The sequence below is a fragment of the Oncorhynchus mykiss genome, chromosome 9 (assembly GCF_057628025.1).
Source record: "Oncorhynchus mykiss isolate SJ-2025 chromosome 9, ASM5762802v1, whole genome shotgun sequence".
Lineage (NCBI taxonomy): Eukaryota > Metazoa > Chordata > Actinopteri > Salmoniformes > Salmonidae > Oncorhynchus > Oncorhynchus mykiss.
Window position 1 is genome coordinate 67322225 of NC_143030.1, and position 18817 is coordinate 67341041.

Genomic DNA, 18817 nt, shown 5'->3' on the forward strand with positions numbered 1-18817 from the left:
ATACTGTCTCTCTAGTAGTGTACAGTAACGGCTTAATAACTATAAATAAAGTAGTTTCATTGATATTGACACAAAATATTCCATAAAAATGTGTGTTGTAGTCGGCTTGCCATGTGATTTCAAGCATAATACGCTCCCTAAATTTGAGTGCGCTTCTTGTTGAGAATGAACGTTTGACGATAGTCCCTAATATTTCTCCAGCGGTCTAGCTCCTCAAATATTTCAGGCTCTCGTTTCAGTGAAGTAGCACAGTAGACTGTCACTGCACGGAATACATAGCTACACTTTTCTGTTATTCATAACTTTCTGGAAATGACATTTATACGTTAAGCTTGAAGACTAAATCCAACCCAAAATGACGGTGGACTTTGAAGAATGTGTGAAAGATTCACCCCGGTTCAGGTATGAATTTGCGCATATGTTGTGTTTCGCTTGTTGAATTGTTCAGCGATTCGCACAATCGAGGAAGACGATTTATAGGATTCTAAAAATCTCCAAATACATTGAAACTGCAAATAGTTTCAATTGAAAATAAGATATGTTAAATAGCTGTTTATCTTTCCATATTTGAATTCAATTAGCCTATATTGCCATTGCAAGGCAATTATTGCAGGGAATTCCACAGGGCTGGACTAGGCTACTTGATATTAATAATCCATCATTTTCTTGCCATGTTTCAAAGAAATGCGTAAAAATGGTCATTGCTTATCATAGGACAACCTTGGAGTGCATGGTAAATAAAGGTCGTGTGTCCTTTAACGGAGGTGGATTTCCCAACATTCATAGGTCACATGTATTTAGAATCCTTACTGTAGCAGGGCTTCCTTCCTCAGGAAAATCGTTTTTTGGAACAATCATGTGTCATACATGTGTCATACACAGACTTTATGTTCAACTGCATTGTCACTGTCTGTGAGAAGTGTGACATTCACCAAATTGTGATAATAATGTATATATTTGAATTACATGTTGATCTTGTATTTGTTCTTTAGATTACACAATATATGTTGTTAATGAAAAATAGGCCTATTGTCTATTCCATGGTCTCCACTAAATATTTGTGTTCTGGAGGATGGGTTCCATAACTGGGACTGATTCGACCCTGATGTTATATGGCAGGAACTCTCCCAATTCCAAAGGCACTTCCTTTTTATTCAACTGCTCTCCTGACAGAACTGCAAACTGCACACTCACAAAGGAAGCACTTCAAACAGTGGCTCTCAGGGAAACTAGAAGGTCCCACGCACTGCCTCACTGCTGCATGCTCCTCATGCTATGGCTGCTGCGACAGCGGCTGTGTGGTGCACACAGCACCAAAGGTTAGCTAAATAAATGAAGGCATGTCTTTACACCCACATCCCTTCCCAATCCCCTTCCCAGCCCTGGATATCATTCCTTCCATTAGATTCCTTCCTCCCCTGCATCTAGAGTTATCATTCCAAATGGCACTCTTTTCCCTACATAGTGCACTACTTTTGAGCCTATGTGTGGAAGGAACTGAAGGGGCTGTCAGGCAGTCTGTGGGGTGTCTGCCTGGCCTGCATGCCTGGGTATGTGTGTGCACTGCCACCACAGTAGAGCTCCCACAGATATAATCTGCTCTCCAAATCAAAGACTTCCAGACTTGGCAGCAGAACGTTAATGACTGCCATCTGGGCCTGAGAGAGAGGAGAGGCAGGCAGGTCTCATGAAGTGCTGAGTGAAGGGTATTTACAGAAACAACTCTCTCTGTGTTTATGTGCTAAAAGACCAAGGCTGTACTGTAGCAACCAGAGTGGATCATCTTGCACTAGGCCAGTGCTTCTCAATTATTTTCTGTTACGCCCCCCCTAGGAAGAAGTAAAAATTTTGCGCCGCCCAACTCTCCGCTGCGACTGTAAATAGTATAACTTGTCTATAAAATTGTTATAAGTACACCTCTGCATAACATTGTATCCTTATTAACATTAAAGAAAACAAAAAAATAAAAAATAAAGAAATATAGATCAACTTACAACAAAGAATAACTTTATTAACATTGTTTTTTAGTCTGTAACAGAAAAGACTTAAAGTGCATCAATTTGCCTGAAATGTAAAAAAAACCTCAAGCCTTATTTAAACTGTAAACATTTTTTGACCATTTGATACTGAAAAATAAAATAAAATATAATCAATAAATAATAATAAATTCAAATTGATCAGCAACATTAACTCAGGAGCACAATATATGAAACACACCTATAAAACAAAAATGAATAAAACAATTTGTGCTGATTTTTTTAAATCAGAATGAGGAAGTCAGGATTAATGGATACAATGAGCACGTTTTGCAGAGCACAGTTTTTCGAAGCATGATACTGCAACTCTCAGCTCCTGCTCAATGTTTAGCTGGGACCTGTACTTGATCTTCAGTGCAGCAACAACAGAGAAGCCAGTCTCACAAAGATAAGATGTTGCAAAAGGAAGAAGAATGCCCATGGCCCTCTTCCCTAAGAGTGGATACTGCCTCTCTACACTCAGCCAGAATTCACTCAGTGTCTGTGATGTGAACCTCAGTCTCAATGTGGAGTCAGACGTCATATCAATGAACTGGTCCTCCTCTGCAGAGCTGAAACCTGTTGGAGCTGGTGCATTGAAAGGATCTCTCACCCAGTCATATTGGGAACTGTTTTCAGGGAAGTACTTTTTAAAGAATCCCATCAGTGATGAAATATGCTCCTTAATATATGGAATCACTGAGGTGGCATCATAGTGTCAACAAATTCATGCAGGTTCTCGAATGAATCAGTATTTCCTTCATCAAGTCGCCTGCCCTACATTGCAAGCTTTCGAGTGAAAGAGCTGATCTTGTCTGTGACCTGAGGGAGGTGTTTATCTTTCCCTTGAAGCTGTAGATTTAGTTAATTTAGCTTTCCAAATATGTCACTCAGGTAGGCCAGTTTTGCCAGGAAGTTGTCATCACTACACTTTTCTGCGAGGCCATACTTGTGCTCCTGCTCCGAAAACATTCTTATCTGCTCTCTGAGCTCAAAAACTAAGGACAATACTTTTCCTCGTGACAGCCACCTTGCTTCACTGTGAAACAGCACAGCTTGATGTTCAGCTCCCATCTCCTCACAGATAGCAGAGAAGACAGCAGAAAATTGACTACACCTACAATGTCAGTCATAACCTCCCTTAATTCAGAGGAAAGTTGTCTTGAAGCCAGTGCTTCTCTGTGTACAACACAGTGTGTCCACTCAGCATTAGATGAGGGCTTCTTGATGAGTGCCCAAAGTCCTTTTCTCATCCCTGCCATGGTCTGTGCACCATCACTGCAAACACCAATGTAGTGTTCCCACTTTAGCCCATTCTCAGTCAGGAAGCAGTCCAGCATTTTGAATAGCTCTTCAGCTGTGGCTCTGTCTCTGACATATTTACAAAAAAGTAGATCCTCACACAGGGAGTTTGTCATGTCTAAACGTACATAAGAGATAAACAAACAGTCTTTGTTGCTGTCAGTTGCTTCATTGAACTGTAAGGCAAAGCGTTTGTCTTTGAGTTTATCTACCAGCTGTTCTTTAAGATCGTTAGTAATGTCATTTATACGTCTGGCGACAGTGTCATTGGACAGAGGGATAGTTGTTATTTTTGCAGCACTTGCTTCATCCAGCATGACAGAGACCATGTCTAATGCTGCAGGCAGTATCAGCTCCTCTGCTATGAAGTCTTTTTTTTGCACTGAACAATTTGGTACGCCACCTTATATGATGCTAACAGTGCTCGCTGGTTTACTGAAGTAGCATTCACAAAGCGGGACGATTGTTGGCAATATTCGGCACGTTTTCGCTGAAAAAACTCAAGCGGCTTATCAGCGTGACTGGGGTGTAATGTCTTTAAGTGACGCCTTAATTTATTTGGCTTCATGCTGTCCGCTGCCAACATTTTTAGACACAGTAAACATACCGGTCTTTCCTCGTCTCCCACCGTAGTCACAGTGAAGCCAAGCGCTTCCTCATATTTCCTCGTCTCCCACCGTAGTCACAGTGAAGCCAAGCGCTTCCTCATATCTCCTCGTCTCCCACCGTAGTCACAGTGAAGCTAAGCGCTTCCTCATATTTCCTCGTCTCCCACCGTAGTCACAGTGAAGCCAAGCGCTTCCTCATATCTCCTCGTCTCCCACCGTAGTCACAGTGAAGCTAAGCGCTTCCTCATATTTCCTCGTCTCCCACCGTAGTCACAGTGAAGCCAAGCGCTTCCTCATATCTCCTCGTCTCCCACCGTAGTCACAGTGAAGCCAAGCGCTTCCTCATATCTCCTCGTCTCCCACCGTAGTCACAGTGAAGCTAAGCGCTTCCTCATATTTCCTCGTCTCCCACCGTAGTCACAGTGAAGCCAAGCGCTTCCTCATATCTCCTCGTCTCCCACCGTAGTCACAGTGAAGCCAAGCGCTACATACGCTTCCTCATATCTCCTCGTCTCCCACCGTAGTCACAGTGAAGCCAAGCGCTACATACGCTTCCTTATATCTCCTCGTCTCCCACCGTAGTCACAGTGAAGCCAAGCGCTACATACGCTTCGTCATATCTCCTCGTCTCCCACCGTAGTCACAGTGAAGCCAAGCGCCAAGCGCTTCCTCATATTTCCTCGTCTCCCACCGTAGTCACAGTGAAGCCAAGCGCTACATACGCTTCGTCATATCTCCTCGTCTCCCACCGTAGTCACAGTGAAGCCAAGCGCCAAGCGCTTCCTCAAATTTCCTCGTCTCCCACCGTAGTCACAGTGAAGCCAAGCGCTACATACGCTTCGTCATATCTCCTCGTCTCCCACCGTAGTCACAGTGAAGCCAAGCGCTTCCTCATATTTCCTCGTCTCCCACCGTAGTCACAGTGAAGCCAAGCGCCAAGCGCTTCCTTATATCTCCTCGTCTCCCACCGTAGTCACAGTGAAGCCAAGCGCCACTTACGCTTCGTCATATCTCCTCGTCTCCCACCGTAGTCACAGTGAAGCCAAGCGCCAAGCGCTTCCTCATATCTCCTCGTCTCCCACCGTAGTCACAGTGAAGCCAAGCGCCAAGCGCTTCCTCATATCTCCTCGTCTCCCACCGTAGTCACAGTAAAGCCAAGCGCTACATACGCTTCGTCATATCTCCTCGTCTCCCACCGTAGTCACAGTGAAGCCAAGCGCTACATACGCTTCGTCATATCTCCTCGTCTCCCACCGTAGTCACAGTGAAGCCAAGCGCTACATACGCTTCGTCATATCTCCTCGTCTCCCACCGTAGTCACAGTGAAGCCAAGCGCTACATACGCTTCCTCATATCTCCTCGTCTCCCACCGTAGTCACAGTGAAGCCAAGCGCTACATACGCTTCCTCATATGTCCTCGTCTTAGCTTTCGGGAGACTTACATTTGTCTCATTATCTCCGTCTCTCTCTGTCTTTCTTTTCATCCCTGTTAAATATTTGTCCATGTTGTCTCTTAAGGGTTTGTTATCTGCACTTCATATCTCCTGCTCTGTGCTGTGTGCGCTTGTTCGGTGCAAAAAAAACCTTATCCCTACGGAGAAAAAAAGCATGTTCCCCGGGGTCACGGGCGCGCCACACTATTTGAGAAGGACTGCACTAGGCAGACGTTACTTAGCCCATTGCACACAGCTTGGAGAAATCTTTGAAGTCCCTCTTAGTTGTACTTAAATGCAAAAACGTTTTTGTTTAGCCATTGCTGTGGAAGAGGAATGAAAATTACCCCATAGATGCGATGCTTGGCAAAAACTAAGTATCTGACCTGCAAAAGCATATCAACTGAGCGCAAAAGATAGTTGTTATATCATGTTCAGAGTGTTTTGAGTAGAGTTTGAGCAATAGTTATTTATGCCAACAACTAATTAAATTATTATGCAGTGACAACAAGGCTGTTTTGTATCCTGAAATGACCAGATCAGAGTCAGCCACCAAAAGAGACACTTCTGAAGCAGCATATTCTTCCCACTGAAGCCTGACAGGGAATTGAGCCCATATTGAAATGGGTCTTTTGTGGCAGTTAGAAGCAGTGTAAGTGTTACGCAACAAACCCTGGAGCTGGAATGACTGACTGCCTGGCAGACTGGCTGACTGACTCACTGGCTGACTGACTCACTGGCTGACTGACTCACTGGCTGACTGACTGACTGACTGACTGCTGGCTGGGAGGAAGCAGCCAAGACCAGAGGGAATCAAGCCTTTCACATTTGATATTTGAAAGCCAGGGTAGAGCTAATGGGCTACTTCCCACACATGTAAAAACATGCAGGCCATCAATTCTGCATGGCTGTTTTCACACGCTGGAGTTGGAGTCCATGTAGCACATGGGGATGTGTGAAACTTACTCCTCAGTCTGAAGTGTCTACCTTTTCGTGTGGTGCTGACCGGTAAGATGCTTCATGAGGCCAGTGTGACATCCTTTACATCATCTGCATTTTGAGCTGAGATGGCTTCTTGTGTCGTGGTTTACCATTACAATCCTCATCAATACAATTTCCTATACAGTTGTCATATACTGAGCAAACATTTAAATGCAACATGCAACAATTTCAAATATGTTTTTACAGATCATATAAGAAAATCAGTCAATTGAAATAAATTCATTAGGCCCTAATCTATGGATTTCACATGACTGAGGTGGGGTGCAGCCATGGGTGGGCATGGAAGGGCATAGACCCACCCACTTGTCAGCCAATCAGAATGAGTTCTTCCCCACAAAAGGGATTTATTACAGACAGAAATACTCCTCAGAACCCCCCCCCCCCCCCCCCCACTCTCCCTCAGATGATCCCACAGGTGTATATATGATCCCGCTGGTCTGCGGATGTGAGGCCAGTTGGACGTATTGCCAAATTCTCTAAAACAATGTTGGAGGCAGCTTACGGTAGAGAATTGAACATTCTGGTCTGGTGAACATTCCTGCAGCCAACATGCCAATTGCACACTCCCTCAAAACTTGGCATTTTATTGTCCCCAGGACAAGGTGCACCTGAGTAATGACCATGCTGTTTAATCAGCTTCTTGATATGTGACCGACCGGCTCGGTTCGGTCTTATGTAACAAAATTTGAAATTGTGTTCTTTACGTTGGATAAAAGTAGAGACTCAGAGCTAGAAAATGGTATATCATACACTACAGTTGAGAAACAATGAGAAAGTAATTCTGCTTTGAAAGTTGATAAACTTGTAACCCCACTTTTGAGAAAATGTCCTTTGAATGTTTTGATACACCTACTGGAGAGTTCTTCTTTGTCTACACCCATTCAGCATCATTCACACCCTTTAAAGTTTTAGCCCCACCCATCTTTTTAAGGATTCACATGTGAGGCCATGGGCGAAACAACCAAAGATTTCAAGACTAAAGGCTGGTTTATACTACGGGTGTGTTTGTAAATTTAATCTGGAGTGCCAGAGTGTGCTCCGAGTGCGCTCTGGGCATTTGTAAACTCAGAGCGTTGTCAGATTGTCAGTTTGTATTGAAAGCGTTTTGCTCTCGGAGAGTTCAGAGCGCACACTGGTTGCTCTGACCGAGGAGTAGGGTTGATCCGACCGTTCCAAACTAACAACAGCAGTCAAGCACCCAAGCTAACTGGCTAACATTGGCTAGCTTGTTAGCTACTTCCAGACAAATCAGAGAACAGCTCACCCTAGCAGAGGGGGTTAGGCTGCTTTTATGTTATCCAGATCGTTGGTGACTGCAACTGTGCTGCTGGCAACAATTTAATTACGCTTTTTGCCAACGTTTACTGACTCCAGCCATATTCAATGGGGATTGAGCGTTCTTAAATTCGTCAATTATTTTGTGCTCTAGCACACTCTGACGAGAGTGCTCTGAAATCGGAGTAGATAGCCAAAGTGAATTTTCTTGCTACGTCTATTGACAGTTGTCATAGAGACATCATGAATATTCTAATGAAATGGTTACTTGCATAGTGGAGTCTTTTGTTTAGACATGTAACTAGGTAGCTAAACAATTAACCAGAATCCCAACTCATAACAAAATCACCACACTGCATGAATCTGCAGGTAGCTAACCAACCAGGTTATGTATATCATATTATTTTTTACATTTATTATTTTTAAATAATAATAATAATTGTACTTTGGCGTCCCGGAGAAATTGTTAGGCGGTCCGGCCCACCCAAGGGTTTCTATTGCAGTAAAATCCCTGCCCCATTTTGAATCCCACATTAGACAAATTGCCGTTTTGGCTCTGCTGTCTACATTTGCTCCCTTTCGCCACTGTTAGTTTTTGGTGCTGTTTCAGCTCACCAGGCAGGCCTACAGGCATCCTCACCATTGAGGGTGTCAGTGATGCTGTACAGCGGAGTGGAGCTGACCACTCAAGGTGATGAAAACAAGTGACAAGGATTAAGTCAGCAGTTGACAATCTCTCTCTCCTATTCAGGGATTAGCCGACAATCAACCCTCTCCTCCTCTCTCTGCTCAATCCCAGGAGAGGAGAACATCAAGGTGTTTCACCTCACCTCCAAGCAAACACATCCTGCTTGGGTGGTGTGATGTCTCCTTGGTGGGGTATTAAATTCAAATCAATTTATAAACACATCAGCATTAAAGTTATTGAAGTAAAATCATTTGCTGTCCTGAGCCTTCTTTCAGCATTTCAATCTATAGACAAACTCCCCCTCAACTCACACTTGAGTTGTGTTCCTCTCTTTGAAAGTGGATGTCTTTACACTCAGCAGAGCCAAAGGGAATATGTAATGTTTGCATAGGCTCTGTGATAGATCTCAGGATGAAGCAAGGATGGCTTCAGTTGCTCGACTGATTTTCAGTAGGATGAGAGGCTTCTTTCTATATAGGGGAATCAGGGACTCTGATACAACCGAATACAGTATATGAACACTGGAGTCACAACAAAAGCTGTCCCATAAAGTTCAGAACAGAAACAATCTATTCTAGATATCTGGTGTATTGTGTAATTTGAACTGAAGCAGGTTCTATGTAGAAATGATTCTGCAACATGTGTACTAATTATTTCCATCCACACCAATGTTACAAATAAGTCCTTTAATTTCCTATTTGTTCTAGAGTTACTGGTATTATTTATCTTTTTAATGGTGGCTAATGATGAATCACTGCTAATGGACTGGAGGAGTCTGGCTGCAGCCTGCAGCCTGCTTGAGTGGTTGGGGACACAGCACAGGGATGATGTCATCCTAGTCTTTGTGTTGGAGAGTGGGGGCTCTGCATGAGTCCTGACTGTCCCTCTCATTTCTCATTTCTGTCTGATAGCAATACGCTATTCACACACCTCCACACAAAGGGCCGTGGTATAAGGCGCTGCATTCTGAATAGGGTGGTGTGTGTGTGTGTGTGTGGTGTGTGTGTGTGTGTGTGTGTGTGTGTGTGTGTGTGTGTGTGTGTGTGTGTGTGTGTGTGTGTGTGTGGTGGTAATCCACTTCTATAGGACATCCTGCAAGATGACAAAGAGACCTGGGATTTGGGCCAGTGGCCTAGCACAAACAGAAACCTGCCTTGCCTACCCTTAAGAGTGTGTGAACAGTTTATTAAGTGCGGGGAAATCTAACTGCCAAGCCGTATGACTGTCTCTCCTTTTCATCTTTCCCTCTTTCAACTCCATCGCCCAGTACTGCCACAAGTTGTGCCGCATGCTGTGTTAACTTGACGTCATTGAAACAGCACCATGGTAGAAGTGTTTCAGAGATGCATGATACAGCCCCCCCCCCCCGAGTGGCGCATCAGTGCTAGAGGCCTCACTACAGACCCGAATTCGAATCCGGGCTGTTTTACAACCGGTCGTGACCGGGAGTCCCATAGGGCAGCGCACAATTGGCCCAGCATCGTCTGCGTTAGGGGAGGGTTTGGCCGGGGGAGGGGGGGGGTTTACTTGGCTTGTCGGGCTCTAGCAACTCCTTGTGGCAGGCTGGACGCCTGCAGGCTGACCACGGTCGTCAGGTGAACGTTTTCTCGTGTTAAGAAGCACGGTTTGGCGGGTCATGTTTTGGAGGACTCATCACTCGAGCCAGTTGGGGAGTTGCAGCGATGAGACAATATTGAAATTGGGGGTAAAATACAAAAATACAAAAAAATAAGAGATATATGATGCATTGAGTTTTATACATACATTAGTAGTAGCATTACAGCTAGTGATGTGGGGAAATCACTAGAGTTACATATCACAATGTTATTTTGGACAATATATATCAATCATTTGACTCCAAGTATTGAATACAAAAATATATTCTGCTTTGCAGAACAGAGGCAGAACAGAGGCAGAACAGAGGCAGAACAGAGGCAGAACAGGCGAGGCAGCTCTGTCTTGTCTCTCTTAGAGGAACACCATTGGACTAGGCTCTGGCCCTGTGCATGTAGGCCATGAATAAGTAATCTGCCAGCAGATGTTTGCCAGGCCCGCTGAGAGGGGACTGAGAGAGAACTAGTTGGACTAGTGGGAGATTAGGTGACCTGCACTGTGCAGTAGTTCTAGTGTGACTGCCTCCACCAGATGCTTTATCCCAACGTTCAATCAATCAGCTCTCTCTCAATTATAGCAGTTTTATGGTGATGATAACTAAGACCTTTGATATTGGTGTATTGATATCACATGTGACATGCTGAAACTATAAATGAGAGGGCCTTTGGCTTTGGATGTGACACAAAACTTGTGCTAAAACTCAATAAGGTTTGCTTTTGAATGCTGAAGGTTCTGCGCAGATGTGCAAGATCAGGAACAAGCCGACTACTTCGAATTAACTACTGATATTCCCTGGGGTTGTTCGGCAAGCAAAATGACTTCTAGATCAATCTGTCAGGAGAGGACGCATCAGTTGTCATAAAATATTAGTTTTTTTCGAGAGGTAGTAAGAAAGTAATATGAGCATAAACATTTAGTGAATGGCTGATTCGTAACGTTTGAATCAATTTTCAGACTGAGGCATGCAACATTTGGATCAGTTTGGGGTCCGTGGATCGATGCAGTCATATATTCAAGATTTGAATCAGCAACTGATGCGTATCGGTGAGTCGTTACATCCCTAGGATATGGCCCGTGGTGAGGTGGCTGACCCGGAACTCTAATGCCCAGTAACGGAGCCTCCTCTCTTGCGACTGATTCACTTCTTCTGGATCCTGGCACTGGATCACATGTGCACCAACACAAAAGATCTTTGTTAACCTTTTGTTAAATTGGATATATTGGATGACCATCACACTATATGAATGTTTACTTGTTTATTGTGCTGACATTGGCTAAATGACAGCTTTCTCCCTCATGGATCATAAGAGGTCTTTATCCTATATCAAATAGTATGTTGGATGAGTTGACCATTACATTTACTATAGCTTATCACTACTTGTTTATTGTGTCTTCATTGGCTGAGTGTCAGCTTTCTCCTTCAGTGAAGTCATTAGCCTAGCTGTTGTTGATGCTCTGTAATGGGCTAGTCTCTAGAGGCTGTGGTTTGTAGTGGAGACCAATGAGCCGTGACTGACTGAAGACGCTCTGTTTGTACACTGTTGCTGCTCTGCTCCTTGTTCATTTAGGCTCCATTGAGACGAGATGGAATGCTACAGAGAGAGATACTCAATGCAATTTGTCAGCATTGTTAAACTAAGGAAATGGATCTTCTCATTATTGTGATACCAAGTGTCAAGGTATTTGGTGGTATTGTGAAGGTACAGTGGTTCCTCCTTTAAAAGTTGCGAGCCTGCACTGCGGGACTTAGAGGTACCCAGCATCACGGCTTCATTGCTCCAGACCATCACAAGGGGGGGATAGAACACTCATTATGCATTTGGGTCCCAAGGGTTTTATATGACCAATCACATTGAGTGATTGACAATGACTAATTTGACGCGAGCCACCCGTCCCTGGGGCTTTCTTCAACAAAAATGGCTGACAAAACATTACGGTGGAACCAAATGTAAGTATTTATAACATCCTAACGAGTCAAGCAAAAACATTTACAATTGAGAGGAATATGTTAGTTAACTTCTTATGGTATAGGGGACGCTTGCAGTGCAACAAATTCAAATAAAATGATATAAAAATCTAACTTCATTAAATCACACATGTAAGATACTAAATTAAAGCTACACTCGTGAATCCAGCCAACATGTCAGATTTTAAAAAGGCTTTTCGGAGAAAGCATAAGAAGCTATTATCTGATGATAGCACAACAGTAAATAAAGAAAGTAGCATATTTCAACCCTGCAGGCGCTACACAAAACGCAGAAATAAAATATAAAACATACCTTACCTTTGACGAGCTTCTTTTGTTGGCACTCCAATATGTCCCCTAAACATCACAATTGGTCCTTTTGTTCGATTAATTCCTTCCATATATATCCAAAATGTCAATTTATAAAGCGCGTTTGATCCAGAAAAAAAACAGCTTCCAAATTGCGCAACGTCACTACAAAATGTCTCAAAAGTTGCCTGTAAACTTTGCCAAAACATTTCAAACTACTTTTGTAATGTAATACAACTTTCGTTTTTTTTTAAACGTTAATAATTGATCAAATTGAAGACGGGTCTATCTGTTTTCAATAGAGGACGAGAGGAAACTAACGCTACTTTTCAAGTCTTGCGCACTCTCAACAGCGTTACCTTTTTCCAAGATGGCTGTACATCTTCATTGCACAAAGGAATAACCTCAACCAAATTCTAAAGACTGGTGACATCCAGTGGAAGCGGTAGGAACTGAAAGCACGTGCCTAAGAAATATCGTTTACCAATGAAAACCCCAATTAGTCCTTGGGGTTTTGCCTGCTACACAAGTTCTGTTATAATCACATACATGATTCCAACAGTTTTAGAAACTTCAGAGTGTTTTCTATCCAAATCACTAATAATATGCATATCTTATATTCTTGGCATGAGTAGCAGGAGGTTGAAATTGGGAACGCTATTTATCCAAAAGTGAAAATGCTGCCCCCTATACTTTAAGAAGTTAATGTAGCGACAAACGTTTGTGCATATTTTTTTTGTCATAAAGTTCATTTATGAAAATTGCTATTTAGCAAGTTAGCTGACTAGCTAACATTAGCCAGCTAGCTAGCTAGTGTTATGACAGGAAAATGGATTTGTAATTTGTGTTGTTTAATGTTTTAGAGACTCCTGAGCAAACCAGGCTGTTGTCTTGTGAAACAGTGGATGTAAAGAATCTAGCCAGCGAAAGCATTTACTGCAAATTGAATGTACAATTGTGTAAGCTTGCCTTGCAATGCAGCTGAAGTAACATAGCTAGCTAACTATTTACTTGCTTATGGTGTAGTGCAGGATAAAAATAATTGTATGCCTATGGATGGGTAGCTAGCTGTGTATTGACCCTAAAACGTTAGATTGGTGTGAATATTAGTTCAGAACCTATGAACCTTAGCTATCATAGTTGTTGTATCAACTTCAAGTCTGAATGGCATTAATGAAGCCTATGGATAAAGTAGAATATAATAACTTTATTGTGCCAACAATGCAAGTCCTATATACATGTACTGTAGTTATTACCACGCATGAGATTCCCGCATTGTAGCCTGTACATTAAATATATTCACTGATAATTTACTCTTCCTTGGCAAATAAACGTGCAGTTCAGGTATGAATCTCTGAGACATTCTTTTTCAGTCATATCAAACTCCATTATTTGAATGATGCTGTGTCTGCATGTGATTACCACTCATGCTCCTGGGACATCAATGATTACACATTGCTATGTAATAGACTAGAAACATGATTGATTTGTAATTCATATATACAGAAAAAAAAACGATGCATAGCTAACTCCCTTCACAGGATAGTATTTCAATGAGATACTTAATTTCAACCAGTGGAGAATGTGAAACGCTTTATTGAAAGAACTTCATTATCCAGGTGTTATAAATACATAATACATGCATTATAATTGTAATATTATAAATACAAGTTCAATCTGTACTTCAATGCACATATGGTGTGCATTATAAAACGAGGAAGAAAGACGAGGTGGGGAGAGAGGTGTAGAAGACAAAGGGAAAGAGGTAAGAACAGCGGCAGACAGCATTTGATTCATGAATTACAGTGCTACACTAATATTCTCCCAGTTCATCACAATTGTGGTGTCTCCTAACCAGCCTTGGGCCCCCAGTTGGCCCGAAGGTTATCTTAAGAGCGGGTGAGGTGGCGATGACTGGACTGGCTTCCTCTCTCACATCAAAACATACCTGCAGATGAGAGACAGATGGGTAGAGAGAGAGCATGATTAAGCATGATTGTTTTTTAAAAATTCTAACACAATCAGTCATCATATTTATCAGGAGGTGAAATGCAAACTGACCTTGGATCAACTCTGGGACTACTACATCTCTGTCTGTATTTCAATGTAAAGCATCTCTTTAATAATAGTTCCTGTTGACCCGACCAAGTGACCTCTCACCTATGATCATGCTGTGCCCTCTGTCAGCCAGTTCAGATGCGGGAGGGGTTCACTAAAACATCTGATATAACCTAGAGGATTTAGGGAGAAGGGGGAGAGGGATGAAGTGTAGAAGAGACTGTTATTGTGTGTGTGTCGTCTCACCTGGTGTCCCACACTAAGTGGCTACAGAGTACTTTATGCTGAAATACAGACACATGAGGACAAACAATAGAAGATAATGTCAATAGAAGATACTGTATGTGACGCAGACAGACACCTATCGGAGTGTACCTGAAACATTTAAATATAGAAGGCTATGTGTCTCACCACTTGGTTATTGCAAGGCTAACCCCCAGGGAAATCATGACTTGGCAGCAACAGATAGTCCAGTGAAAATGGCTGTATTTATGTGATGTAAATCTGAAAATTAGTAGCTGACATCTTTAAGTTTAAAAAAAATGAATGCAGGTTCCATGTACAACAAGACAGGCAGAGATGAAGAGAGAAAAAAGAACACAGAACAGTTGAATTACCTCCCATTACGGACACTTTTGCCAGCAATAAAGCTTCCACAGCCTGTTCCTCAGACAGTGAACATCTGTCAATATCTACATTTTTGACCCCTTGATCAGCTCGCTCTCTGAAAGTAGAGAAAATAGCTTCTTTTTTTTGTAGATATGAAAACAATAACTGAGATATGACCGTTCAATCTAAAGCAGCAGATGTCATTTTCAGGATACGTCAATATATCACAGAAAGTTTAACACCAGATGTTATGTTCTGACCTTTATTTCCTTTGTTTTGTATTTATTTAGTATGGTCAGGGCGTGAGTTGGGTGGGCAGTCTGTTTGATTTTCTATGATTTGGGGATTTCTATGTTTCGGCCTAGTATGGTTCTCAATCAGAGGCAGGTGTCATTAGTTGTCTCTGATTGAGAATCATACTTAGGTAGCCTGGGTTGCACTGTTTGTTTGTGGGTGATTGTCAATGTTGATTGCTTGTTTCAGTACAGTTCTCATTAGCTTCACGGTGGTTATTTCGGTTATTGTTTTTGTATTCAGTGTTTCAGTGTTCAGTGTTTTCTTTATTAAAATGAATGATGAACACATACCACGCCGCATTTTGGTCCTCCGATCCTTCAGATGAAGAGGAGGACGACCGTGACACCAGACTGGTATTGTGGTTGTTCATTAGGTGGTGGTGCAGGTATCATTGCATATTTCCCATCTACACGTTGCAAAGACTACCCTAACTCTTTGTGACAGACATATTGTGTTCTTTCATCCTTTTGTAACAAAAAGCTAACCGTCACACTGTCATGAAATATGATTATATATCGACAATGAAACAAATATGACATGGCCTGCTTATGAGATGCCATGAAAGAAAGTTAGATTAATTCAACTGAAAATGGCGAGAACAGGCGTTCATAGCTCAATGCTTTTGGTTAGCTTGAGAAAAATCATGCAATTATGAATCATTCTACGGTATGTATGTAAAATAGTAGAATGTTATGAACCGACGCTGAATCGTAGGACCTACATTTGAAGTCGGAAGTTTACATACACCTAGGTTGGAGTCATTAAAACTTGTTTTTCAACCACTCCACAAATGTCTTGTTAACAAACTATAGTTTTCGCAAGTCGGTTAGGACATTTGTTCATGACACGCGTAATTGTTCCAATAATTGTTTACAGACAGATTATTTCACTTATAATTCACTGTATCACAATTCCAGTGGGTCAGACGTTTACATACAGTAAGTTGACTGTGCCTTTAAACAGCTTGGAAAATTCCAGAAAATTATGTCATGGCTTTAGAAGCTTCTGATAGGCTAATTGACATAATGTGAGTCAATTAGAGGTGTACCTGTGGATGCATTTCAAGGCCTACCTTCAAACTCAGTGCCTCTTTGCTTGACATCATGGGAAAATCAAAAGAAATCACGTTCGTCTGTACAAACAATAGTACGCAAGTATAAACACCATGGGACCACGCAGCCGTTATACCACTCAGGAAGGAGACACGTTCTGTCTCCTAGAGATTAACATACTTTGGTGTGAAAAGTGCAAATCAATCCCAGAACAACAGCAAAGGTCCTTGTGAAGATTCTGGAGGAAACAGGTCCAAAAGTATCTATATCCACAGTAAAACGAGTCCTATTGACATAACCTGAAAGGCCGCTCAGCAAGGAAGAAGCCACTGCTCCAAAATCACCATATAAAAAGCCAGACTACGGTTTGCAATTGCACATGGGGACAAGGATCGTACTTTTTGGAGAAATGTCCCTTGGTCTGATGAAACAAAAATAGAACTGGTTGGCCATAATGACCATCGTTATGTTTGGAGGAAAAAGGGGGAGGCTTTGCAAGCCGAAGACACCATCCCAACCGTGAAGCACGGGGGTGGCAGTAACATGTTGTGGGGGTGCTTTGCTGCAGGAGGCACTGGTGCACTTCACAAAATAGATGGCATCATGAAGAAAGAAAATTATATAGCAACATCTCAAGACCAGTCAGGAAGTTAAAGATTGGTCGTGAATGGGTCTTCGAAATGGACAATGACCCCAAGCATACTTCCCAAGTTGTGGCAAAATGGCTTAAGGACAACAAAGTCAAGATATTGGATTGGCCATGACAAAGCCCTGACCTCAATCCTGGGAGTGCCTTCTGATGAAGATCATCAAAGGTAAGTGAATATTTATGGTGTTGTTTCTAACTTTGTTGATTCCAAAATGGCGGCTATTCCTCTGGCTGTTTTGGGTTCTGAGCGCCCTTCTCAGATCATGCTTTTTCCGTAAAGTTTTTTTGAAATCTGACACAGCGGTTGCATTAAGGAGAAGTCTATCTTTAATTCTGTGAAAACACTAGTATCTTTTTTCAATGTTTATCATTAGTATTTTTGCAAAATCACCCGATGTTTTGGAATCAAAACATTACTGCAAATAACGCGCCAATGTAAACTGAGATTTTTGGATATAAATATGCACATTATCGAACAAAACATACATGTAGTGTGTAACATTATGTCCTATGAGTGTCATCTGATGAAGATCATCAAAGGTTAGTGATTCATTTTATCTATATTTCTGCTTTTTGTGACTCCTATCTTTGGCTGGAAAAATGGCTGTGTTTTTTCGACTTGGCGGTGATCTAACATAATTATATGTTGTGCTTTAGCTGTAAAGCATTTTTGAAATTGGACATGATGGGTAGATTAACAAGATGTTTCTTTCATTTGCTGTATTGGACTTGTTAATGTGTGAAAGTTACATATTTCTAAAAAATATTTTTGAATTTTGCACGCTTCCTTTTCAGCGGAATGTTGTCGAGGTGTTCCGCTAGCAGAACCCCAGAACAATTTAAAGGCAATGCTACCAAATACTAATTGAATGTATGTAAAGTTCTAACCCACTGGAAATGTGATGAAAGAAATAAAAGCTAAAATAAATCACTCTACTATTATTCTGACATTTCACATTCTTAAAATAAAGTGGTGATCCTAACTGACCTAAGACAGGGATTTTTTTACTAGGATTAAATGTCAGGAATTGTGAAAAACTGAGTTTAAACGTATTTGGCTAAGGTGTATGTAAACTTCTAACTTCAACTGTAACTACTAGCTATGTAAAAGTCTGATGGAAGAACGCCCAGTGCTGCTTACCTGAGATGCCATCATCATACAGACCTTCTTCGTAGGTGTCCACTATGACTTCTTTTGTGTCGGAAAAAAGTTGCTTTCAGAACAATTATTTTTGATTGAATTTTAAAAAAATGTTTTGCTCTCGACAAAAATACACAAATGTACGTCCATTGCATATAAAAATTTGCCTGTGAATAACCACACCTTCATACAAACGTGCTACTGTATGCAGAATTCTTGAATCACAACCGAAAATGCTGCCATGTCCTGCCAGCACGCCCACAATTCACAGACCAGATTTGCCCAAATGACCAAGGGGTAGCTTGCTACTCAATGTAATAAAGTCATGACTTTTCAAATAAGTTACCTTACACGTTATGTTGGCTGACAATTTATTAGCTATGCTGTCCTTACGAACCACATAGCATATCATTACAGCAGTATGTACCGGTATGTTAGCTAGCTACCAAACGTTAGTAGTTATACATCAAACTTGCCAGTATATTAACTATAGGCTATCTAACTACCCAACGTTTATTGACTTGATTATTCCCGTGATTCTTAGTTTAGCTAAATGGTATAGTCGTAGTGCGTTCTCAATAGACATTCGGGTGCTTTCGTAAATTCGCTCTGGCTATCTATAGGCTGGACAATAGAATGAGTCAAAATTCACCCAAGGCTGAAAAACATCTTAAGCTGGAACACTAGTGTGAGCCCATAGCAAATGAATGGAATCAAACGTTTGCAGATCCTGTTTTGACTGGAGTGATGCTTAGAATTCCATTTCGCCTAAATGGCACACAAAAATGTATCCTTTTTT

At 41.8% G+C, this 18817-nt stretch overlaps 1 protein-coding gene across 3 annotated transcripts in view; it reads left to right on the forward strand.

The window, feature by feature from the left end:
- Window positions 1-224: 224 nt before the first annotated feature.
- Window positions 225-18817, forward strand: part of LOC110532593 (arf-GAP with coiled-coil, ANK repeat and PH domain-containing protein 3) — a 90885-nt gene continuing 72292 nt past the window's right edge. For 2 of the 3 annotated variants that reach the window (XM_090185113.1, XM_090185114.1), the window contains exon 1: window positions 225-402. In XM_090185113.1, coding sequence (XP_090041239.1) covers window positions 356-402 — 47 coding nt within the window. In that variant the 5' untranslated portion in view covers window positions 225-355. The remainder of the gene's footprint in view (window positions 403-18817) is intronic. The other variant, XM_090185115.1, reaches the window with a different exon arrangement.